The following is a 27423-nucleotide window of genomic DNA, read 5'->3' on the forward strand; positions in this document are numbered from 1 at the left end:
GGTAATATATAGATAAGGTTACCATAAATGTCGATTAAGGATACGAGACAGTGATAAATTGCGGGTGAAGTTAGTGGGAGGAGAAGGGCAGTTAAAGCTTAAAATTATTAGAAACAAATATTGACCATAGCATTTGTATTATTAATGATGTTTATTTATTGACGTTTTATAGTAGAGCTTTGTAGTAATCATATAGATTGTAGAAAATAGTTATTAAAACTAGACACTCTTGATTCGACAGACCATGTATTTTATTTTTAACCTAAAAAATATAGAAGTATGCACCTTATATATATATATATAGTTTTGTAGGTTATTATTCTAATAATAATTAGTTTTTTTATTAAAATAATGAGGGTTGTAAAAGCTTTTAAACAGTCCCCTAAATATATGTTATATAGTTATCCGCAGATACTTATTTAAGTCGGATTGTTTTAGGTTTGCTATTGGCTTGAGTTTGAATTTTTTAATATAGGTCAATTCAATGTAAGACACTGTAACGCACGAGTGTGTTCCATAGCAAAAACTGAAGCATTTTAATTTTAAAATGGCCATGTATCGTAGAAATATTTTTTTTTGATTTCTGAAAAAAATATTTAGCTTGATGTTCTGTGCGAGATTTAAATTCACTGATATTTGAATACTCGCAAGTATTGTTACTTATATTATACAATAATATGTATCCGATACTATATATTATTTTTTAAAGACTACAATACAAACTTTCTAAAAATACAAATAGTAATAATAAAGGTATTCAAACACCTCGCTTCACACCACAAACCTCATACTCTCACCTCACACACTATACACCCAGAGCATATAAAATTCACGTTTACGTCCCGAGAAATTCCAACACCTCCCGCGACAAGAGGAAAAAACAAATCAAAATCTAATAATCGTCCTCTCTGTGGACCGAGAGATAAAATCGACTTTCCATTGCAACAGAAAGAGACGCTATACCGCCGGGGTGGTTTTAGAGCGAGAGGCTAGTGTATGCGTCCTTTTCGCCAGGGGGTGTGTTCAACCCTCTGTCGCCGCCCCTTCCGATCTATACCCTGTGTTTCCCAAAAAGCGAACCAGTCCATCGAAAGCGTCGCGGCGGCGACGTCGTTCAACGGACAAAGTAATATATCATAAGCGACGTCGTTTTGATTAGTCATAAAAACGAGCGCTTCTCAAACGTGTGACATAGATGGACAAATAGACTTTTAACTATATTGTTGAAAAGTCAAAAACGAACTTTATGAAATAAGTTGGTATTGTTGTTTGTGTGCGACGTTCAAGTTTTGTTTGCTGGCGTCGGATATGGAACTTTTTGGTAATCATTAATTAATTTAAATCATTTTTTTATCTGTGTTTTAATATTGCAATCTTTGCTTAACCATATATAAATATGTGTTTAATACTTCTTGTAGATTAGGTTGAAAAAAATATTTCAACCTAATGTCATTTTCAATGAAGAAAAATATCACGAAAATTCTAAAACTGTAGTATATATTTATATATTATGTCTACAACGTGTGTTATTTATAAATGTTTGGTCAAACACATTTTTATCAAAGTTTTTAAAATATGCTTTATATTATATTATGACTATAATAGAATATGACATTTAATATATTTGTAGATATGCTTAAATAGCTATCACATATTTTTAAATAAATGTAGAATATACGTGTATTTAAAAGACACTTACTATTTTAAGCAATGCTTTTATAAATTTGATATGTTAAACATGTAAAAAATAAGACTTATGCTTACGAATTTGAAATTATATCTCAAAAAACTTTTTTAAATTATGCTTTTGATTTTGATATAAATATTATTCTAAAATAAATACGATACTGCATAATATAAATTCATCTAAATTATATCCTGTTAAATTAACCACACGTGAATTTAAAGGACATTTAAAAAAATCTCTTACATATTCTTTTAGATTATTTAAACTTTTTTTGTTCAATATGTATTTATATAAATATAAGATTTCAAAATTATATCATATAATTTTTTTCTTTAATATTAATAAAAGCTACATTAAAAAAACTTGACTAAAAACAAAAACAAGTTATAAAACATATCATTTTGCGATAAACTTTCTTAAATCTTATTTTAAAATAAGGTTATATTAAATACGACTTTTATATTTATATAGACAATACAAATTTATCTAAATACCATCACCGTTAAATTAAAACCACACGTGTATATGTAACACAGTAAAAAATACTTTTTTAATGTGTTACATATACATAAAATAGTACTTTTATTTTACTTTAAAGTTCACTTTTTGCCTTTTTTCTATTTTTTGAGTATAAATAAATAATATGGTATTTTAAAATTGTACAAATTAAAAATCTTGTATTATGATTTTTTCTTTAATTTTAAAAACAAAACCAATTTATAAAACATATAATTTTGCGATAAAAAAAAAAATGTTTCAATCTTATTTTGACTTAAGATTTATCTAATCGATATAAATTTATCTTGCACATTTTGCAATAGTTTATATTTTTTTGTGATATTTTAAAGTTAGCTTTTACAGTAATTTTTTGTATAATATATATATTATATGATATTTTGAAATTATATTACAATATGTTAATAACTTTAAGTTTGATGAAAAGATACATTAAAAAACTTTACTAAAAACAAAACCAAATTATAGGTAGAACATATAATTTTGCAATAAAAACTTATTTTAAGTAATACGACTTTTTGATTTATTAAATCAATATATATTTATCTAAATTATATCACAGTAAAATTAAAACCACTAGGGCATATAAAATACTTTTTAAAGACGCAAATTTTATATTTTTGTTATAAACATATAAGATGTTATTTTAAAAAGCTACAATAAAACAGAACAAAGTTTAAAAACTTTTATGATAAAATGGTGTAATTAATATAATTTTCTTTTCATTAATCTGAACCATATAAATTATTATAAAAAACATAACCGTTAAATTATAAGCACGCGTGTATTTGAAAGACAATTTTATATCTTCTGCACATATTTTTTAATAGTTTTTTTTACTATAACGATATCCCTATAAATGTATTTGTTAAATATATTAAATATCTATATTATATGATATTTTAAAATCATACAAAATAAAAATTTTGTTCTAGGAATTTTTTTGTACTTTTAAATAAAAGCTACATTAAAAATCTTGATTTAAAACATAACTAAGTTTTTAAATATATTATTTTAAGATAATAATACTGTGAATCTTAAAATAAAATATGACATAATTAGATATGGCTTTCTGATTTATCTAAGCACTTAATTCATATCAGCTTTAAATTAAAATGACATTTTAATCTATATTTTTTGTAGTAACCTTAAATTAAGCTTTTCAATTTTTTTTTTGTTATAAATATATATTATATGATATTTAAAAACTGTTAAAAAAAAGTACTCGTAATTTTTCTTTAATTAGAATAAATGCTAGATTAAAAATATGAATGAAAAGCAAAATTTTGATGTAATACATTTTCGAGATAAAAATACTTTGAACGCGTTTTTTTATTTATCAAAATCATTACCATTAAATTTTAATAACGCGTGTATTTAAAAAAACATTTTAAATAGACACATGTTTTTTTAATTTTCTCAAAATAGTTAAATGGTAAATATGTAATATATGCTATATTAAATCTGTACAAAATTAATCTCTGCACTTAAACGTTTAAAAACAACCTTATTAATAACACAATTAAGCTAAAGTATCTGTAATTTTATAGTAAAAATATCTAGTTTAAATATTATTGAAAGTATATTACACACGACTTATATTATCAATACAAAAGTATGTATATAACCGTTAAATTATAACTACGCGAATATATTTAAAAGACATTTTAATGTATTTTTTTTGCACATTTTGCAATATATTTTTTAGTTGCTTTAGATACGTTATTTTAAATATTATATTTATTTATTAAATATATATTAAATAGTATTTAAATATTTTACAGTAACGTTTTTATTAGCTTAATAATACATGAAAAATAAATAAAATAAAACAAAGTTATGAAAGTATATAATAAACACGACTTTCCGATTTATTTAATATTTTTTCAACTAAAAATAAATTTTTACTTTTAATTTAATATTATATAAAAATACTTTTCTATCTATAATTTATAAAACTTATTATAGTAAATAATATTGTTAAAAATATAAATCACATCTGTAGAATGATTGATTCCAATATGCGGTTAAATAGATAAACTCTATGGAGTAAATTTACCGTGAAAATAAAAAAATAAAAGATTGCGTTACATGCGATTGTTGGTTTGAATATCCGTCTCGTAACCCATCGGTTAAAATATAATGTTACACTCTGACTGTCTACCAAAAAAAAAAAAACAACCGCACACAAGAATCAACCCCTAAAATCTAATAATCGACGTATCGCTGATAAGATCGGATCTTTTGTGGCGTTTTGATGTGAAAGACCGCACGGGATAATTTGATATTTTTTTACATCCACTGTGTCAAACCACCCTCTGATCCTGGAGATAAGGCTCGATTAAATTTTCATCAGGAGTAATATTTTTAAATTATGTGGGCACACTGTCCAAATTGGCCATTTGAATATTCAAAGCTCTGCTGCCAAAACATCGACTTGTATCTGAGGCAGACATCTAAACCGAGCAGATGTTGTTGATGCTCGGTCACAAATTGCGTCATAACGTGTAAGGAAAGGTCCGATGAATATTCAAACGATTCCCCGGCGGGTTAATTTGACCGTTGATAACGATTTTAGGGGTTTAGATGACAGAGATAAGGAACAAGGGTCTGTTGTAGTCGACGACGAGCGGGCGTTTTTCTCGATTGATTTGTTCCGGTTTTTTGTTGGGTAATTTTATTAACTAATTGCGTGCTTGGAACTAGTGATTATATAGTTGAGATAGTCAATATTGATTTAGGAAGAACGTAATTGGTCTTGGTTTAACTTTAAATTGCTTACATATGTTATACCAATTATAAACATTTTGTTATAAAATATAATTAGAGCATCTGAAAAATTATGTTTTAAAATAAAACTTAGTATTTATATAACATAACAATTATTATTATTTTTTTTGTATAAAAAAACATAATTTATATTATATTTGTATTTTTAACTAATTAAGGATTTGCAATAGTAATATTTTTGACAAGTAATGATATTGGTTGTATCATACGATAATAGTATATATATATTTCTATGAGATAATATTATGTTTATATTAAGTATATTTTTTATGTCCTATGTATAAATATTTTTTTCCATTGCATATTTAATCTATTTATTTATTATTTCATAGGTCACTTCTCCAACGCCCGCCGTCGCGAATCGAACCACCGCTGAACATCCGAACATGAACCTCACAAATTATGTTATTAATTAACGGATTGTCGAAACCTTTTGTGCCAATCACACAAAATAAAACCACAGAACAAAATGAATTCACCATTGTCACAAGACGATCGTGATATTGAAGTGAACGTTGTGTCCGAACCGGAAAGTCCGGATTCTACAAAATACCAATCCGTCAACTCACCTCAGAACAAACCTCAAAACTATAGTTTAAGCGCCGGAAGAAAATCACCAACAAGCGGGCGAAAGCCCCTCGATTTAAATTTGGGGAAATATAAACCAAGAAGTCCAGAATCTCCGGGGAAGAGCAGAAGTTTGCATCAGATCAGGGCTGTTGGAAAGCAGCACGAGATTTCGCCTTCCACTTCGAAGGACAAGAGTTCGCCTACTAGTCAGATTTTAGCATCAAATCTAAGCATGAGGGACGAGGTGACCAAGGACGTGGCGCCGAAGCTGGCGACCAGGACGACACCTGGACACGTGTCGTTCTCCATATCTAGTATTCTCAACAAGAGTGATCCTAAGAAGTCTGAAAGTGCACCTAGATTGTCCAGTCCTCCGAGAGCATCTCTGGAAGCTTTCGCGGCGCATCATTTGCATTGTCCTGATGCTGCCATGTTGTCAAGGTAATGATTTTAATAATATTTTATATAGTTATTGCTTTATGTCCGCGTTTGTCCATAAATTTTTTTCAGAGAATATACTGCTATTTTAAAATATTTAGAGTGTATTTATTGTATATTCTATTTATTTTTTAAATTACCATATACATGGGCTTAAAAAATATATATGCTATTAAAAAATTCAATGCTGTAAGGGTTTTAATTTTTACTATCTCTGTGACGTATGTATTATATATAGTATTTACTTTAGGAAATAGTATAAATTATAATTAATAGTATTAAATTTATTAAAAATATTTTAGGCACATTAATTTTATTGTGATCTATGTTAGTAACAATTGTGACAGTCAATGAACTGTACTAATTTTTCTTAAAGTCAATTAGAGGCATATAGTTCTGGATTTAACAATTTACAATTGCAACTTTCTATCTAATCATTTAGGGCATTCTTTTTTTATTTATTTATAAAAAGTCAATGAAAATCATTAAGGTCTTCAAAAATCAATAATAAAATCATTTATTTTGCAGATATAATGAGAATAAAATATACATTAATTAAAATGTAAATATATTTATTTAACAAATCTTAAATAAATATTTTTTTTAAATATAAAAATATTTGGGTTAGTCTTTATTATCAATTTTTTTGTAGTATTAATTAACTCTGAAGACTGAATTATTATAACACAAAAATACTGTGTATAAAACATATTTTAATATGATCTTATATGTATTTATATAAATTTATAGGCTAATTAAAAATCAATAATATAAAAAAATAGGTCTAATCAATATTATTAATGATTATGTTTAATTAATTTAGTCTTCAGACTACATTAATTAACCATAAACACTAGAGAAAGTTTAATATGCTATGAAAAAAATATATATTAGTTGAATATATTAGTCAATAGTAAAATTTTAATTAATAATGATGATAATATAAAAAAAATAGTGTATATTGTATATAATATACGCATATATGCATATACATATGTGCTTAAAAATTAAAGCTAATTGTAAAATATAACTAAAAATAAATAAATTAGGCCCATTCTTTATTCATCTAAAGAATTTGAAGTTTCTTTCTTCTACTTTTTTTAGCCTTACTTACACATTAGTAATTAATTTTAGTTTTAAAATAATATATACTTATCTGTATATATATATAACGAAATATCTAAGGAAATATTGCATGACTTAAAAAATAATTATATATTCAATAAAATTTAAAAATCTAAATATAGTATCGGTCGTAATGAGCAACATTGTCGATGCGCCTTTCCGTTTCCGCTTGAATATGCGCGGCCGGTCAAAATTTTTTAATGCTTTTCCAACAACGGTAATTATTTGGAAAAGTTTTCCGCGAAAATCGCCGCAATACATTCCCCGGTCTATTCGCTGTCCCGCTGCGAGTTTTCCGAGAGAAACGTCGCCGGCCCCGAGGCACGGAATAAAAAAGGGCCACCCCTCCGCATTTCACCCTTCCAGATGTTTTTACACAAATTAGACATGTATCCCGCCAATCCCTGCAAGCGTCTGTGTCTCGTTTACAAATGTCTACGACCTTTCTGCGTAGACGGGACTACGTTAAGCGAGTGGAGAGGGTTAAGGAAATGGCCGACATTCTGTGCCGACACCTGAGGGATTTTTTATTTTAGCAAAAAAGGTCGGGTTTACACATATTGTAATAGTTTAATGCATTACTCTTAGATTTGATTCAGGTTTTAGAGCAAAAATATATATTATATACTTTTAGTATATATCTTCTTTTGCATATAATATGTTATGCAAGAATATCTTATTAGGAATATATTGAAATAAACGTAGTTTAAATATGTATAAATCAAATTAAAATAAAAATAACTAAAGGCTACATAGTTTTAAAGCAGGGTTGTATGTCTTTATTAATATCATTGTCTTAATTACATATTATATATATAAAAGAAACTGAGTATAATTTGAAACTGCAGCTGGATCATCTTTTATTTTACTGTACAATAATACATATTGTAAATAAATGCGTATTATATCTGATTGTATAGTAATTTTTAATTTGATTAATATTATTTTCGAAAGAACACGCTAACTATATATGTAGTAGTTTACTACATTATTGCCTTTAATAGTATATTAGTGCTTTACTAAATTTGCAGTTATTATTTTCCTTGTTTTCTTGTGTGAGTATAGAAATAGTAACTGCCTTCAAAACGAAGTTTAATGTCGTGAATATTATATCTCATTTTCAATTAAAAATTAGGTTGTCATACACATAAATTAGAATTTATACCGTACAAATTGTTTTATTTGAAGTAATTAATACTTTATTTAAGGGTCCAGAATAAAAACATTTTTGAACAACAGATTTAGGGATACTTCGTGCAATTATATCTTATTTTTGATAAAATTGAAGTATTCATATATAATATATATAAATTAAATTATCTACAGTCCAAATTGCATCTAGTTCGACAAAAAATATCTAGTTAAGTTAGCAATTCCTAAAACAAAAATATTAAGTCCATGCTTAACTATTTTTTTTAAGTCTATGCTAATAATGATATTTGATGCGAAAAATTAAATAAAATTTTAGTGTCACGATATAGCATAGAAACTACATTTTTTTAATGAAAAATGTACATTTCAATTTATTTATAAACCAATATATCTGTGCGTCCTGTGTCGTCAACTCCACGGAGGTATCTGTCTTTATATGTGCCTTTCGTTGGAAATTTATGTTCTCGTAATTTTCATCTTAACATAGTATGTATAAAATTAATTTAAAGTATACATTATTTAGTTTAGATCTTTACATAAACAGATTTCTACAGTTATTTAAAAGCATAAAAAATTATACGATTTGTGTAATTTTTGTGCTTTTATTATTGTCACTGTAGTATTGTTTTTTCTTAAAAAGATTTATAGTATTTACATATATTTGCAATGAGCACATAAATATAAAAATAGTTAAATTTTCATAGAAAGCTGATGCTCTTCAAGTATAATGTTAGGTTATGTTTTAAATTTTAAGAAATTGTAGTGTTTATATACTTGATGTTTTATTTTATTTATTTATTAAAAAATATAACAAAAAACCTCAACTTAAAATAAATTTATTATATACTATGCATTATAATTTATTATTAGCTTAATATATTATATATTAAAAAAATAGTCTTAAAAATTAGAATGTATTAAAAAAAAATAATACAATTTTTTTTCGTTTAATCACTACATGATTAGTTGTATCGTTTTTTTATAGCCTCTAAGAAATCTAGTGCATAAATTAAATTTATTTTGGCACAAAAGTATGTCTAATTTTTATTTTAATTCTTTATTAAATCAGCTTTAAATAAATTGATTATATAAATACAGTAAATTTAATCTGAAAAATCGTTAAAATAAAAATAAAAAATAATTAAGATGAAAATCTGTTACTACTTATATTTTTTTATTAGAAGCCTTAGAATTTTAATCGCTTTATCGTAGACATAAACATACAATTAGGAGTGCAAATATTATAAATAAAATTAAATCATAGTTAATTAATGTTTCTTATTATGTTTTAAACTTAAACTGAATTTTCTATATTAAAATAGTTATTCTTTCTATGTAGCAAAAAACTGAAAAAAAAATGTTTACACTTTGCTAAGCTTTGATTTGCTTAACTTTTATTTTAAAACAAAATTTGTTTCAAGTCCTTTAATATAATCAAAACCCCATTTTAATATTTGTTGGTTTAAATATATACAAAAATATATAAATTTACAGTTATTCATTAACTGGTAATGCTGAAAAAAATATAATATTTTCAGAAAGTTCTGCTAAAAAATCGTAGCTTTTAATCGTCTTGTATATTTTATACTATTTCAAGTTATACACACTAAAAAAAAGATTGGTTTTATATAGTATATAGTATATGTTAATTGTATATACTATATACAATTAACATTTATATGAAGTTAACATTAATGTCAATGTCAAACTTTTATGCTTCACTTTGATGTTAAATAGTAAATTTTGCTTTTTGTATCCTTATTGTAATAAAAATATATTGTTATTATAATAGTTTTAAAATTGAACGGTTGATTTTTTACAATACTACATAAAATATGCATATATCCATTAGTTCAATGGAGCAACAACAGCACTTTTTCCATAGAAAAAAATCTTATTCCATTCTGGAAAATTATTACGTTATATTTTATTATCTGATAAGCATACTTTGTAACTGGTATTATTATATGTAAAGCCTAGTACTTTAAGAATAAGAAAACATATATTTACGAATGAATCAGATTTGATCTTATATGGAGACAAATCAATGCAAATTATATTTGTTCCTATTAATGTCATATATATAGAATAAATAAATTAATAATCAGAGAAATTATGCCATCGTTCTATTACATAGTTAATTGACTCGACTAAAAATTTTTAATCGATATCAATTGATCAATTAAAGAGACTCAAGTTGCTAATGCATCACGTACATAATTACCTTATCGTATGAATTCGTTATAATACGATTTTATCAGTGTATACGCAGTATTCATAACTATAAAATAAAAGTTAATACCAATTCAATATTAGTAATATTCGAATAATTTTTGTTTCACGTTGCTGGTTTGTTGAGATGTTTTTTTATTTGGAGATGCGCCGGTAGATGCGAATTGTCTAGCTAGGACAATCTTGCAGAGCGACGTTCTAAGCTTTTAAATGTTTTGTTCGCATTTCAAACCACTATACGTTTTCGAAGAATATCGTCTCCATCCTCCATCGTCCATTGTGAAAGCTGAAAGATGTTCTTTCATTTTAAGCGATAGCCGATGACAATAGCGCGCGCTACCAGAAAGCGCTATTTGATCTCTCAATGCCCAAAACTAGCCAGTCATTATCCAGCAACACTTTTTTTATTGGAATAAATAAAATTAACAAAAACGGAATTGTATTTGTTGTTTCATATGTAATTTGATATAAACTGATATTGCCTAGGATTTTAAGAATATCTATTTATAAATCATTTTAACATACGCTCTTTCATTGATGATTTGCGCCAATGCTGTGAATTTCTTTTTACTTTATTGAAAAGTCAAGGTACTTTGAAAGTACTATTTGTTAAAAAAGCTTTTATGTTTATTTAATTAAATACACTAAAATTATAAAATAACTAAAAGAGCGATAACGATTGGTGTATCTAATAAAGTATGGACTTTTGATTAAAAAAATTAAAATAACTTTACTAATAAATAAATACAGTTTTAAAGTAACTACAGTTTTATATTTATTACAGTTGCATTTAAATTTAAAATACATATGTTATAAGTACGTTTTTAAGCTAAGCAGAAAATATTAATATAATTTTTCTAAAAAAAAGACTGATCCTTTGATGCTACAGTGTTTTTAAAAATCCTATTTTTCACATATTCATCATTATAAGTGTCATTCAAAAACTGCTTCATGTCGTTGTCATACTAACGGAGTAAAAAGTTCACAAATTAAATTATATTTTCGAGCATCATAACGTCAACACTGATTTTTGTTAGAATTTATTATATATAATGACGAATATCGATATATAATTGTTAAGCACCCAAAAGGTTAAAAAGTTTATATAGAATTTAGCATATAATAAATTTGTAAAATATGTTTTGAATAATATCTTACATATATAGATTTTTACTGAGCAAAACATATTTTTACTTATAAAGTATGTCCAACTTTTTCCTATTTCTAAATAACTATATTATATATCACCAATTAACTTGTAGTAATTCATTATGTCGGATTGATTTATGCATTTGGTACAAATTTAGATCGTTGTAACGTATTGGGCTTACGCCTCTCAAATTCCAAAAATATATTAATAATTTATATATTTATTCAGTAAGCAGATGATAAGAATAACACATTATTTTCAATTTAAATTGATCAATAAATTAATATAAATTAAATGTATTGCTCGGTAATAAAATATGCTAGCTATCATTTTTAGCTTATCAGTTGTTTATGCGATCAATAAGCTGCTAGCGATAAATTGCTGGCGGTGTATTGCGGGCGATTAATTTCCTGGACCCTTTGCCTTTGAGTTCGAGCCACTATGGCTCAGTTCTGATTATTTCAATAAAATAAAAAGTGACTAGTGCAAAAGGTTAAAGATCATTCGATCGAACCAACACTACCGCACGCCGTTTTCTCGCCGCGCGACCATCGGGTTAATTAAAGTTAAGCTGCGGGCATTGTAAGTCGATCTTTGGCCGTTTTGCTCAAGTGTGCTAAGAGCGGGCCAAGTATCCCGTAGTAATTTGTGGCCACGTTGGGTTACGGAGGTTGCCCTCCTCTCGGTCCTACTACCTACTAGATTGGTCCATTAACGAGCCGGCTTAAGTGACCTTAAGCGACGGGACCGCATCATTCACGGACGAGCGGATTAGCATTGCCCGGATAGCCACCAATCTGGCCAGAGTGGAGAATTTCGGATGAATCGGTCAGAAACGTACTTTGCTTACTACCAGCATCTCAAATGGGCGATACTTGGAAATCAATCTAGAAGCGGTGTCAAAGGCGGTTTTAGCTGATTGGAAAGCTTCCGTGTGATCTAATTATTGAGTTCGGTTATTGAGATGAGCTCAACGATTTTATGTTAAAATCTTATCAAAACAAATACTCTAACGATAACCTCTAATAAAATATACTTTAAAACCATTAGATTATGAAATTTTAAATCGATTTTTCAGTTAGTAAAATTTTATTTTAACTAGTGAAAATATAATTTTATGTAATATAATACATATATTAAAATATTTTTAGTGATTAAAATATTAGTGGCAATAAAATAGGAATCGTCAGCCACTAGGCAAATATGAATTTAAATAATAAATAAATTAATTAAAAAAATAAAAGGGGAGGAGTGAAATAATAATTAAATCAAGTGTCATTAAATAATGTAAATATTTTCAATTTTTCAATCAAAACCAATTTTTTTTATACTATATGTATACAAATAATATAATATTATTATAAAAATCCAGACATATGTAAAAGTTTCTTACCCCTGTATTAATGCATAAATCTACTCTACATAGTACATATATGTACCTATAAAAAGTACATAAACTCTCAAGACTCACCGACGTATAGTGAATTACTTAAATAATCTGCCCTTAAATATTAACGAGGCTCGGGCGGCGAAATATTAAGGGGTGGAAAATCGTCAATGGCTTTCTTTAAGTGTGCCTGATCCTCCGGGAATATATTTGCTTTAAACATTCAGCTACTTAAGAGTCTCGGGCGAAGTTCCTGGAAGCTGATAAAGAAGGGAAGCGGCGTCTGGAGGAGGGATTGAGAGAGCCCTGGCTCCACCCTGGGGGAAGAAATCTTTCGGGGTGGCTGAGAGAAACACACCCCTCGAGGGGTGGTCTGTGGAAAAGTTGCGCGATAATTATGAAACGTTATACACCCAAACGAATAATTTTATAAATGGTATTAAAAGCGTCGAGAAGTTTAGCGCATAAATACAAATTACGTTTGCGCTTCGCCGACTTAATTAGTACGGGTTGTGTACGTGAACGCCAGGTAATTGCTGGAGGACTTGAGATTTTTCGATTACAAGTAATTGTTTAAAGGTGCTTTATTGTATAATTTACATTGTCGCTAAACTTATGTTTAGTTACTGAATTCATAGATTGTTTAAAATATGTTTAGTATAAATATCTTATCAATAAAGCAAGTGTGATTTTAAAACATTAAAAAATATATATCTGTAAATCCACGTGTGTATAGAATTATGTATGTATTTAAATTAAATTAAGATCATTGTGACCAAACTGCTTACCTAATTCAGAAGCATTCGATTGAAAACAATGATTTTTTAGACTTATTGTTCCAAAAAAGAAAGATCTGGCGCCCGTATTCTGAAAAATATTTTTTTACTCGAAAATAGTAAATTAATGAAAATGAGGACAGAATGATTTTTATTAGTTTTTGTATATCACAGAATAAAGAATAAGCGTATAAAGTATTTTTAGTAGTACCTGAATGTAAGCAAATGTAAGCAAAAATATAATTTAGCTCATAGGCGCTAACATGCTGCGCTAAAATGTCTATGAAGCTCAAATTGATAGTTGCAAAACATCCATTTGCTGTTCAAATCCAAACCTAACCTAATGTAAGTTTTAAAACTAATTATAGATTATATAAGAAGGCTGATCAAAGTATATTCAAACCAAATTTTGATCAATAGGAGAGCGCAAAAACAATTATCCCTTCTCAGAAGTCAAAAATCCACGTCAAAAGCAATAAAATCGTGCCGTTGCCGTCGCAGTGGGAACGCTCGGTAACGAGCGTTCCCACTGCGACGGCAACGGCACGATTTTATTGCTTTTGACGTGGATTTTTGGCTTCTGAGAAGGGATAATTGTTTTTTGCGCTCTCCTATTGGTCAAAATTCGGTTTGGATGTGCTTTATTTGATTGTTATAAAAAGCTCTAATATAAAAACTTGACAATCGAAGGTTTTTACCACGATTGCACGATTTTATTGTTTTTGATCTAGACTGGAAATTTATTATATGGCAACACTGAGCAGCAAAAAAACACGACTAATTTTTAGATAAATATGAGTAGATATTTTTAATAATTTTTAATGCCTAATTAAAATATTTTGCATAAAATATGATTTCAGAAAATATGTCTTTACAGTGGCTAATTTTTGTATTTATTTGTAGCATAGAAATGGTTAACTCATACCTGTTATTATATTTTTAAGAAACTTTATTGAGGTGTTAAATAATATATAAAATGTAATCATTGTTTTTCTATGGTCAGGGTTCGCTTTTGGCGGTCCTGGCCATACATGTCAGCAACTTCGAAATTAAGAAAAACTAATGAATCTCTAATAACATATTTAGTACCGCTGACCCGGCCGTCTCAAGCTGGGTGCCCACCCATAGGGTTAGACTCGTCGGGCCTTATTAACGGTAAGCATCATAAGATTCCCTATCGAGCTCGACGGTTTACCGTTACATTCTAATTAGAATCCACTACTATTTGCCTCTCAGCCATACACCGTGGGGGTGTTACCCTGCGCTTCTAAAGAAATATTCACCATTTTATTTGTATTATATAATAATGCTCTTTTCTTATAATAAATAAAAATATTTTATTGCTTTTGGAAACAACAATAGTAGGAACACATTTAATAATGACTATAATAATTATTTTTATTTAAAAAAACTTTGAAATTCTGCGCAAAATTAAAAAAATCAGATACATAAGTAGCAAAATTATAGAATGAAGTTAGTGGTATTGTAGGTTAATCAAATTTATTCATTTAACAATCCAGAACTGACACCGACACTCTATAAATAAAAGTAGGAGGGGTGTCGCACGCAGCGAAGAAAGAGATAAAGCATGCTATTTCGTGTAACGGTACTTCGTCCAGACGACATGGGAATCTTATGAAGCTAACGGTAACGGTAGTGGTGCGTGCAATGTATAACACGTAGTTAAGCTTCAGTTACTACATATTTATTCAATATCTTTAAAGAAAATTTTCCGACTCTCAAATCTTTATATTTTTCGCAAAATTCGCAAGCATGTATCAACATTGAACAATTTATTATATTATACATAAATTTAGTTATTAAGCATTAAGTTTGGCTTTATATGAATAGAGTCTTTTTTATTACTAATTAATAAAAATAATAATTAAAATGACACTCCTGGTAATTTATTAATGTACTAATTGCTCACCACTTTTGAAGTCATAAACAGTATATATATTAAGATTTTAAATACAGAATAAATATACAATACAATCTATGTAGAAAGTTCATGAAAAACTCTTCTCATAAAAATTGTTTATATGTGAACAGAAGAGAAAATTCAAGCTTCTTGAATTATACATTACGCGATAGTTAAAGTATGTAATAAAAAGAGATGCGTATGTAATTATATATAATACATATCGAGAAGATTTTTATTTCAATTAAAAACTGTAACTTAAACGAGATTTAAAATCTGTATTGTAATTTACTCAGCTTATAAAAACAGAAAGCACAAAAATTATAATATGTTTAATTTTTTTTTAAAATACAATGAAGTATCAGTTGTAAGAAAATAAAAAAGATAAATACAGTTATTTTATTTACATAAATAATTATTCATGAGAATTTGTATTTAAAACATTAAAATCTGTTAATTTAATTATGTAGGTTACGTAAAAGCTTTCAAACATGTAATATCAAACTTTAAATTAAAAAGATCTCCGACTTTTGATGTATTATATAATCATCTGATTTATATTTATTGTTTTTTGCGATGTATATTTTGTGCATGAGATTCAGTTAAAAGCAGTTTTATTGTTTATGCCTTTTAATGTTAACTAAACTATTTTTAATTAATTTAAATTTTACTCTAATAAAAGCGACACCAGTTATTTTTGTAAATAGAAGAAATACATATTTGTGCGAATACTTTGAAACATATAATATTCTAGTTCTTAATTGCTGCATGTATGTATGTCAGATTCTCCAGAATGAGAAAAATACTCATTGGAGCGATGAATATCATAGATCACACTCGTAACCCAAAAAAACTATCTCATGACGAAATTTGTCGAATGCTTTTTAAAAGTCGGTATCAATCTGGATTTTGCCACTGCCTTCGAAAGACAAATTAATAATTTATATATTATTAAAAGCTCTTTTAAAAATTATTGTGACTCTAAATATAATAAAATAAAAGTTCACGATGTATACTATTATTATGTAAACATCGCTTTTATAGTTGTTATAAAATAAAATATAGAAATTGCAGTTTTAAATTACTAAAAAATAGCGTTTCAGATCTAGAAATTCTCGTTGAAAATACTAATTATAGATATTATATAGCGTAAAAGGTAAAGTTAATATTATAGTTACTTGAAACATTTGCGAGCTTTTAGTGCCATATTAAATTACATAGTTGTATGCTCTTAATAACTTTTATAGTTTCGCACACACATGCAAATGCCTTATAGTGTGAGAAGCTCACATTGAGTCGAACGACTCCTCGGGGAAGATACCTTTATATAAATCGATATTTAACGTTTCGTTCAGAGTTTTAAGCTCGAAACATCAACAGTTTTCCCAAACGACCAAATACCACTTTGGTCCTGACAGCACTTGATGGTTTTCGATAAGCACTTTACGGTTAGTGTAAAATGTACACACTTTCTATAGAGAAGCTTACGTTTCGTTCACTTTGTACCTACATACGTATTGTGTATATAGCATACGTATGCATTCACATGTATAGATACTTATATAATGTTATAAAACACCAGGTGAGAAGGGCGTTTCATCATCGTTCGAGTCGGAGAGAGAAAACAAATCGGGGTCGCTAAAAGCCAGCTCAATTCTTCAAGGAATTGCTTCGGAAGTAAGAGAACTTAACTAAAGTGGCTCTTGTAGTTACTTGGGCAACTTTGAGTATGCTTACGGAAGATGCCTATGTATCTATTATACATCCGCGCTCAATCTAAACTTGCTGGGGTGAACGCTCCTCTGGGTTAATCGATATGCTCGCTTTTAAACTGCGATACCATAACATCCATTGTTCATGAAGATCCTTTTGTTTTTTTCAGGCTGGGATTCATGTCGCCTTTTGGTCCTTTCGGAGGACGCTATGGACCCTTAGCTCCAGCGCCTTGGTGTGCCTGGGGTGCTATACCACCTTTAATAGATAGACCAAGTCCTGTTCATGGTAAGTTAACTAGTATTAATAGCATATCCGATTGACGATTGACATACCTATGTAAATGCGGTTGAAATTAACAATCAATGCCTGCGGATAACTATAGTTTTGGAGGATGTGTACAAAGGTATTGAGTTACTTATGTACGTTACATATTAACGCCGTAATGTGATCGGGTATTTTGGATTGGAATTTCAATCATGTCTTTAAACAAATATGTATTTGCATTCAAGGTACGTTACATTAAAGGAGCTGTATAGTTCAAAGAAAATAATATACATATTTCTGATTAGCTTTTCATATTTTCATAGTTAATTATCTAGTTGCTTAGCAACCTACATAAAGATACTATTAGGTGATTTAATAACGAGCTACATAAATGTATGATAGTTCAGTAAGAACTATATGTATATTTTTAATATATATAGATATATATATATATTTTGTTTGAGTTTTTACCGGATCTATTCAACAAGCTTTATGAGATGTCAGGGCTTTCTCTCATGCACTCGAATCTCATTAGCCGATGTTGGGATCATTATCTTGAGCGTAATTTTGACCTCAACTCAACATCTGCGTCGTTTTTGATTCGATCTTGTGTTTGTTTGTTACTAAGGGAACAACAAGTGCATTCATTTTCGAATACGTTTATTTAAATAGATTTATATTTGTGTGAGTTTAATTTAACTTGGCTTAAAACCGATAACCAAGTATCCGAAATTGATTTTCGTATCTCTTATTTAGTGCTATTTTTTTATAATTTCGATTTCCATTGCTTCTTCATTGAGTTTTTAATTTTGCCTAAAGTTTTAGTTATTTATGTAATGATTTTCATTAAAAGTGTGGTTTGCCAAAGTTGATTTTTCATCAAAGCATTTTATTGCGTTTTTAGGTTATATTTTTCTTTGTAAAATCCAACGGTTAAAATCCAAAACCAATGTGAATTTTGTCACAATTACCACAAAATATTTGTAAATTTTGTCTTTTTCATTCGGTAGGATATTTCCTATTTTATTTATAGATTTAAAATTGTCCTATTTTTTTATGTAATCCCTCGAACATATGGTAGATGTAAAATACATTTTTTAATAATTTTTTTATATATCTCTATTTAATTTATTATATCTTATATTGCGAATAGTGAAGCCATTTTATTTTTTATGCTTTCTTGACATTTTTAAATTCCTTAAATTTTTGCTTACTTTCAGTAAGTTTTTCTAATATATTAAATAGGGAGGCTGCTATTTAATTAATTTGGGAAGTATGATATTGAGAATTAGCATTTAAATATCGGTTTGTCAAAAAGTAATAAATTAGATCGACTTTGTTTGTCAAAAAGTAAATAATTAGATCGACGCAGTGGCGTAGCTATGGGGCGGGCCGCCCCGGGCGGCACTTGCTTGGGGGCGGCATATTCGCGATGAATGCACTAAAACATATATATTAATAATAACCAATTTATTATTTTAAGAAATGCTGATTTTATGACCCTGCAAAAAATGTATAGGGGGGGGGGGTGGCAATTTTAATATTCAACACTAACATAAATTAACCCTTAAATGCATGACTTTTCCAAATTCAAAAATAAAAATATTCTTATACTAAAATTATTTAGGCTTATTTGTGGATTATATTTATAAAAAAATGCTTGTTGTAAATATGCAACATCATGCAGAACGCGAATAAAATATATTAAAATTAAAACATACAAAAAATATTTACAAGTGGAAATTCTTAAAGCAATTTTTCTTCTTATTAAAACATAAGATCACACCACATTTTTTGTGAAATTCCATTGCATTCGGAATTTTGCATCTGTTCCTTTTGGTCAATATGGGCCAGTGTCTACAACCGCATGTTTTGTTTATTTTATGCAACTATTACAAAAAATAGAAATCAAAAATAAATTAACAATGGTAGACTAACGTTTTTGGAGTATTTAAATTAATTTTATTTCGTTTTATATCCACTATCACCAATGAAAACATATGTTGAAATTTCCAAAAATGTGGTAAATCTGCACATAACGATTTTTTTTTTAAAATGGCATTATGACGCGTACAGAGACATCTGTCGGAATAATTTTAAAACACAATGGCTCGGCGCTTGTCACACATATATAACACTATGAAATAGAGTTCCTTTATTGAACGTAGACGGAGTTATAAGCGCTTAAATAGATTGTTTCAGATTTGCAACACCATGTATTTAAGGGTTAAAACAAAAATAATAGTCAAAATAAAGTTCCACTTGAGGAAAGTCACAATATTAGTAATAAAAAATATGGTAATTAATTAAGTAGCAATTACAACCTGTTGCATACCAAACCGAAAATACTGTACATCTGGATTTACATTTTGGCACCAAAACTTTATTGCAATAAGGCCTCACTTTTTTTTAGATGAACTTTTTTTATGTGACATCGTTTGTAAGGCAAAAATTAAATACATAAAATTAACGTTACATTTTATAAAATAAAATTATGCTTCTAAGACATCATCCGAACTGTACTAACCAGTCTAATATTATCGTGCTTCAGATATATATTACGATTACAAAGGGTTAGGGGAAAAAATATACAAAGTCATTTGAATACATTGCTACATCAGGAATTATTTAAGGTTCTAATCTCGGTTCATTAATGTTTTCTTGTTTATTATTAATGGTGTTGATAAAGTTTTTTATAATTACAAATTATTACATTTTTTTAAATAGATTATATCAAGGACTGTAAAAAACTTTGTTCTTTTTTAAAGCAAAAGAACCACTTAAATTTGATTATAAAATGGATAACAATATGCTTAATCGCACAGAAATGGTAACCGATTTGTGTGTCCTATTTTAAGAGAACTACAAATCTCAACAGCATATATAAAATATGTGCAATACAGCTTCAAAGATGTGATTTATCTTGCGATACGCGCTCGAGGATACTGTGTCTTTTGTATAATTATTTAGTGCGCAATATCAGCAATCATGATTTTTTTATAGAAAAGGTCTAAAAAAGGTGTCTCAGATATGCATATGTAGTAGAATATAAATATTATCAATTTTTATTTTCCACAAAATTCCTACAAGGTATGCTAGAATATGATTCCCTCGATTCGCATCGACCTTTTTTGGCAACTTCTTAATAAAACTCATACACTTATCTAATTTTATATATATTTATTCTCATGCATTATATATAATGTTTTATTCATATGTATTGTTTTAATTAGTGCATGTTGCATTGGCGTAAAGCTGTTATGCCATGCAAAAAAGTATATGCAATAGAAAAAGCGTCTTGGGAAATAATTTATAATTAGCAATATCAAGGGTGAATATATCTTATAAATATATTTTAAATGGGTTACAGTATTATTTTTTTAAGGGTAAATAACGGATCATAAAATCAAACTAATTTGCTACTTTTATGAATATTTATCGACAAAATATGTATTGAATATTTATTTTCAATAAATGTCGTTACATAATAAATCAATAAAACAAGGAATACGTCGTAGCAAATTACAGTTAATAATCGAGATTACTGTGGGTCCTGTCATAGGTAGATATACATTAATTTATACATTCACGTATTTATGTAGAAACATGTAAGTCTAATGACTTGGGTGACTGCACAACACGCTAATCTCTTATCTGTTGAAATTAATGAGTGGGTCAGTTCGGTCGTTATGGCTCGTCGGGCCGGCCCTATATAATTATACAATTTGTGTGTTTATTTTCACTTCGTAACGTCCCGAACAAGCGATTATGCTAATTTCACACTAATGGAATATTTTAACCGAATTAGAACCCGTCCTTATCCGGACGAGGCGATCGGCGCCATGTGCACGCGCCTAGCCCTATCGCTATTATTGGATTACACCAAATTGGCCGTGATGTTGGACAATTTATCAAGCGGTTTGTTAACTTTCAATTATATCAGTATCACTAAGGACGATTGGTGTTTAGCTCAGTTTTCCCTTCTTATGATAATTTAAAGTTAAGCAAGATACCAATCGAATAAATAATGGTTTACATGATCTGATCAAAATATGTTTTGATCAAGGCTTTCAATACCGGTATCCAAAAAAATCTGATTAATTTTAAATATCGTAATATGTATTTGTATCTAAACTGTGCTCTCTTAAATTAATCAGCATTTCTATACAAATAAAATATGAAGAGCTTGATTATATTTATAGCTTTTATTTTATTATTTTATATTAAATAAAGTTTTTTTTAAAAAACATACATTTCGCGCAATTTCTTCAAATAGGTTTTTTATTTAAATAAAATTATTGAGATTTACTTATTTCTAATATTTAATACTTTGTAATTAAAGTAATTTTGTCTATGTAATAGCTGCTTTTGTTTTCACTTCGCCAGCCATCCCTATCATAAAAAAGTGCTAGGTCATTTCTCAGTAGTTATAAGCCATACGAGTACGATTACTAACATTATTGCTATCCCTAGTAATGGATAATGCTCCATTACGCAACCCCATTAATCAACAAGTTATTTAAAACTTAAAAAAAAGAAGAGGTGAAATAGATTCTTTCAAAATATAACGGAAATATTCTTATAAAACTCTTATCTTTAAAGTTTGTAAATTAAACCTAAATGCCTTTAAAAAAACATATTTTTATTGCGTTCGTATAATAAAGTGGACCAGGCGTATTTAAGTCTAGGTAAATATATGTTTCTTAATGATAAGTTGCATCGACTCGTAGTGTATTCTTAGCTACTTATTTATAATTTGTGCTGAGTATTATATACTTTTTTAGAAATGCTATTTAAGTTTTATTGATATTAGATTTGATAGTATACTTTAACCGAAACGGTTAACTTTAACCTGAAACCCTTTGAGCCGTTAACCGCGTCCCGTTACAAACACGGTCGTGGATCAATCCGTATTGAATTCCTTCTTTAAACATAAAATAAAAAAAGATGCGGTCAGTGACGAAAGTGGATTTTAGCGTTTTCCACTTGTGGGCTTTCGCTGTTCTAACAGTGCTTAGTTAATGCTCACCAATCCATTTATGTACCAGGGATTACCTTGTTTGCTTGTCGAGTTGATTTTCGCTTTATTGCTTATCGATTGTTATTTATTTCCTAAGTCCCAAATCTACGTCGTGTATCAGATTACGCTTTAATTATCGAAGCCTAAGAATTCTATTTAGGCATAATTGTATTTGCGGGTCTTTGTTTTATTTGCCATAATCTTATTATCCAGTTCGAAAAACGCAATATGTTCACTTTATATTTTTTTGTTAATAAGATTGAATGGAAGTGTTTTCTATTTTTATTATTATTTGTTTTTTTTATATGAAAATATTATTTAAATATAAGGTTTATTATTAGGTGGGTAAACTACGGACTAATCTATAAAAATGCGCTTATGCCAATTAAATTGTGAATGCATTCTAAACCTTAATCCCTATATTGTGTCAAGGCACGACTAATGCAATTGCATACTAAAATGGATAGATTAGATTCACGTGTATATCGTATTATAAATTAGTCGCATTATTTTTAAATATTACTATATCAAATTACTAAAAAAATTGAAATATATTTAGTTAAAAAATAGCAAATAATATTAATATATTTATGAATAGGTAAATCAAAGTAATACTCTGTAACTTTTTCTCAACCTCAGCACACCAAATTTATTTAAAAGAAATATAATAAACCTGTATGTAAAAATGGCAGATAATTAAATCAAACATACATAAAAATTACATGTTTTTTATTAGTAAATTTATAATAGTTCTTAAAATTAAAATCCTATTAATAAATATGTAGAATTGACTTTATTTTTCAGTAAATATTATTTAAGAATACAAAGACAGTGCTATGTTTCCAGTTTTTTTGCAGAAGAAACTATATTTTACTGTTAAGCTATACAAAAATAGGAATAGTTATTATTTCAGCTATTTTCAAACGTCTGTCATTAATATTTTTTTATGAATATCACAAATGAGTTTATATATTTTTATATCTAAAAATATGTGAAAATAACTTCCTTACTACATTTTTAGGTATAAGCAATAGTATATAAAAGAATAGTTATATTTTAGCTATTTTTTTATTTTTTTTATTTTATATTTTAGCTATTTTCCCTAGTGTGCTATTAATTTTTTTGATATCCTACGCAGAAGGGTTAAAATATTTTTAAATCTAATAAAAATATGTAACATTAACTGATTTTTTAGATTGTTTAAACAGTTTTACATTTTAATTTTTTTGCAGAAGAAACCACATAAAAATGTGGTTTCTTCTGCAATACAATTAAAACTGATAATTAAAACACTACAATTAAAACAATAAAACATATTTCTTTATATCTTATAAGATATATAGAAATATGTTTTAATGTATATGTAAACTATGAAATAAGTAACTTTTTTCAATAAAAAAATAAAAATGTATAAATTGTATTATCAAAAATAAAAGAATAGCCAAACACTTTTAAGACCGCGAGAGAACCTACTACAGGGCTTTGTCTTTTGCTTATCAAGCCTCTACAGAGACATGCACAGCAGCGCGCTGCCGCCAGGGCTTCGCCCTTGACTGTTAAGACTCGTTCGAAACAGAATATAATAAATAAATACAATATTTCAATTACTTTTATTTGCCTCAGATTAGGTTTTTAAAAAAACTGATAAGTAAATAGTAGACATGAAAAGCTATGAGAAATTTGTACGATATAAAACTTTTAATTACTATTTTACTACTTAAAATAGATTAATGTTAATTTATTTTTAATAAAACTATATTTTTATAGTTATTAATAAAAATATTATAAATATACTAATACGACGATAAAATAAAGCAGTTAACAGCATTAATACATTATTTTAATTACTTATATATTTTAAAGATTAAGTTCTTTAAAAAATGATAAATAAATAGTAAATATGAAAAAGAATGAGAACTTCGTGTAATATTATATAAAACTTTTACCAATAAAAATTGTCATTACTATATTACTCTTAAAATAAATAATATTTTTTAAAATAACAGCAGATTACTTTTAATTTAATATTAGATGATTACAGTCAGTGTATCTTATAAATAATTTCTTGAAAAAAATGCAAAATGATGATTTATTATTTCTCGAGAAATTGAATTTTTTTATTTAAAAACATTTTTGAACTTCTTATTTTTTTTTCTACAATATTTTTTTAAATGAGTAACAAATGTTGAATAGCCGCCATTTAGAAACAAGATTTCGATTCAGGCTTGCTAATGAACATCATAAAACAACATTTTCATAAGATCTATTATTATATTTTGATTTAAATAACGGTAAAAATTCGCTACATTCAATAAGTTCAAAGCAGGTAGTGAAAAAAGGGACAGAGATTTCTGATTTAAGCTTTAAAAAATGTTTGAAATATATTAGTATTTTATTTGCCATGAGCACTACCGATTAACAAAAAACTAAGAATACTGAAATTAACGACTCAAAAATGTCTATAAATCGACTTTAAATCGTACAGTCAGATTTTAAGTATTTATTTTTCAAAATATAAAAATATATGCTAATTAAACAAGAATTAGATTTTTTAGTCAGATTATCTCATATAAAAATAATAAATAAATAAACGACTCACTCGTGTTTTCAATCAAATCAGTAAAAAGATTGCAATAAAATTAGTAAAAAGATTAAATTAAATCAGTTAAAAGATTTTCCTAAAGATGTACAAGTCCAAATCTCGTGAATTGTCGAGAAATTGTATATTTATCAAGAAATGGAATACATCGATAAATGAGAAACACTATTTGTTAAATCAATATATTAAACCTTTTATTATATTAATTGACATATGAATATAAACATTTCTTTTAAAAGTCACAAATTGATTAATGGTTTAATAATAACGGAATAATATGAATTTAAGGCTATTTTTTGACCTTTTAGTATTAATTAAGGAAAAGAAAAATGATTGAATCAGATTTAGCCCAAGAGGTGTATGTTCAATGACACGTAAATGAAAAGTAAAACTGAAGCCGCATAAGTCACGCCTAGACAGACCTGTATTACACTCGCTTACATCACGGCTGATTGTCAGTGGTGCTCAACTATTGACTCTTATTTATATTCTTTTTTTATTATTTACAGACGGCTCCAGTACGACGAACGAAGAAGGCTCACCCCCTGTTTCGCCGACCCTTCCAAGAAACCAATCGCCTAGAAGTCGAAGTCGCTCCCCTAGACCGACTGGTTCTCCGCACCAATTGGATCACCAAAACCAGCCTCAGTCTTCAGCGCACCCTGCCTATTTAGAGGCAGAGTCATACTTTCAAAGATTTCGACCTAAAAGCCCCATGAGCCATAGAGACCAGCAGAGTTTTTCTTCTCCACAGTTCAATTCTCCCACAGACAACCAGAACAACGATAGTATGGTCGTCGATTCCGATGGAGATGTCGATGAGAGCGATGATTTTGAGAGCATAAAGGATTCGGATAAGCGATCGACGAATAATATGTCTCCAAATGGCCAGAATTCATTGAATAAGCGGAAAAAGAAGACCAGGACAGTTTTTTCGAGATCGCAGGTGTTCCAATTGGAATCGACTTTTGATATGAAGCGTTATTTGAGCAGCTCTGAAAGAGCCGGTTTGGCTGCTTCGCTTCATTTGACTGAGACTCAAGTGAAGATCTGGTTTCAAAACAGGAGGAACAAGTGGAAGAGGCAGCTGGCGGCCGAGTTGGAAGCTGCTAATATGGCCCACGCCGCTCAGAGACTAGTTAGGGTGCCTATTTTGTACCACGAGGCTTCTGGGGGCGGGGGACAAGGTCTGGGTCCCTTGGGGGCGCCGCTCCATCATCATCCGGCTCTGGGGCTCCACCACCACTTCGATGGCGGATCCGTCCCTCCGTCGGGTCTCTTCCTTCAACAGTCGTCCAACATGCCTCAGAGTCCCGTCACCCCGAGAGCACCGCTGTCGGGACTGGTCTAATACTGTGATTTTTAAGATTCGAAAAAGTGATAATAATTTTAATGACTCATAATTAAATACTGAAGAGTGCTTCGATACTTGTTTCGATTAAAAAAAGTGATTTGTATGGGAACGTTCATACTATGCGTACAAAGACGTAACGCGCCGTGCCGGATCCACCTTGTGCATACATATAACATTGCTAATTTATTTGATATAAATTATTATGTGCAATTATTTTTATTTTTAATACAAACACGTGTAAATATTAAAATTTATATGGACGACTTAGTGAATTAAATAAATTGTAAATATGCGATGTAACATACGCTATGTTCTATTGTTGTGAATATTCTTATGCTATATAAATTATAAAAAATATGTCATATAGGATAATATAATGTTATTGTGAAATCATTGACAGCAATTTATTTAAATTATGTATGATTTCTTATCTTATTGTTTTGTACAAATGAACAAAAAACAGAGTAGCTTTAATGTATTTATTGAATTTATTAGCACCTATGAATCTAGTCCAAATATATATATTTGTGCATCGTCGACATTTTTAAAAATTGTGGAGTTTTGTTTAAAAAATAATTACTACAAAAACTGGTTATTAAAATAGGCTAATAAAACGTTTAAACGAATAAAATAACATATATTTGTAATGAAACGCTGTCTTTTATGTGTCGATATATAAATAAAAATCAATGTGAATAATAAAATATAAATGTCAAAATATCAAAA

At 28.2% G+C, this 27423-nt stretch overlaps 1 protein-coding gene across 1 annotated transcript; it reads left to right on the forward strand.

Annotated features, from left to right (window-relative positions):
* Nucleotides 1-1081: 1081 nt before the first annotated feature.
* Nucleotides 1082-27423, forward strand: Hmx (H6 family homeobox). The gene is made up of 4 exons (XM_088201544.1): nt 1082-1321; nt 5326-6004; nt 17627-17745; nt 25853-27423. The coding sequence occupies exons 2-4, from the start codon at nt 5463-5465 to the stop codon at nt 26692-26694; spliced, it is 1503 nt and encodes a 500-aa protein (XP_088057670.1). The 5' UTR covers nt 1082-1321; nt 5326-5462; the 3' UTR covers nt 26695-27423.

This window comes from Plectrocnemia conspersa, unplaced genomic scaffold (genome assembly GCF_051122295.1).
Source record: "Plectrocnemia conspersa isolate PC_06_02 unplaced genomic scaffold, ASM5112229v1 ptg000013l, whole genome shotgun sequence".
NCBI lineage: Eukaryota > Metazoa > Arthropoda > Insecta > Trichoptera > Polycentropodidae > Plectrocnemia > Plectrocnemia conspersa.

Bases quoted from the DNA above. Each gene is read 5' to 3' on its own strand.
- Hmx (XM_088201544.1), top strand. From the start codon at position 5,463: ATGAATTCACCATTGTCACAAGACGATCGTGATATTGAAGTGAACGTT. The intron at 6,005-17,626 runs GTAATGATTTTA...TGTTTTTTTCAG, and splicing joins GATGCTGCCATGTTGTCAAG to GCTGGGATTCATGTCGCCTT. The intron at 17,746-25,852 runs GTAAGTTAACTA...TATTATTTACAG, and splicing joins TAGACCAAGTCCTGTTCATG to ACGGCTCCAGTACGACGAAC.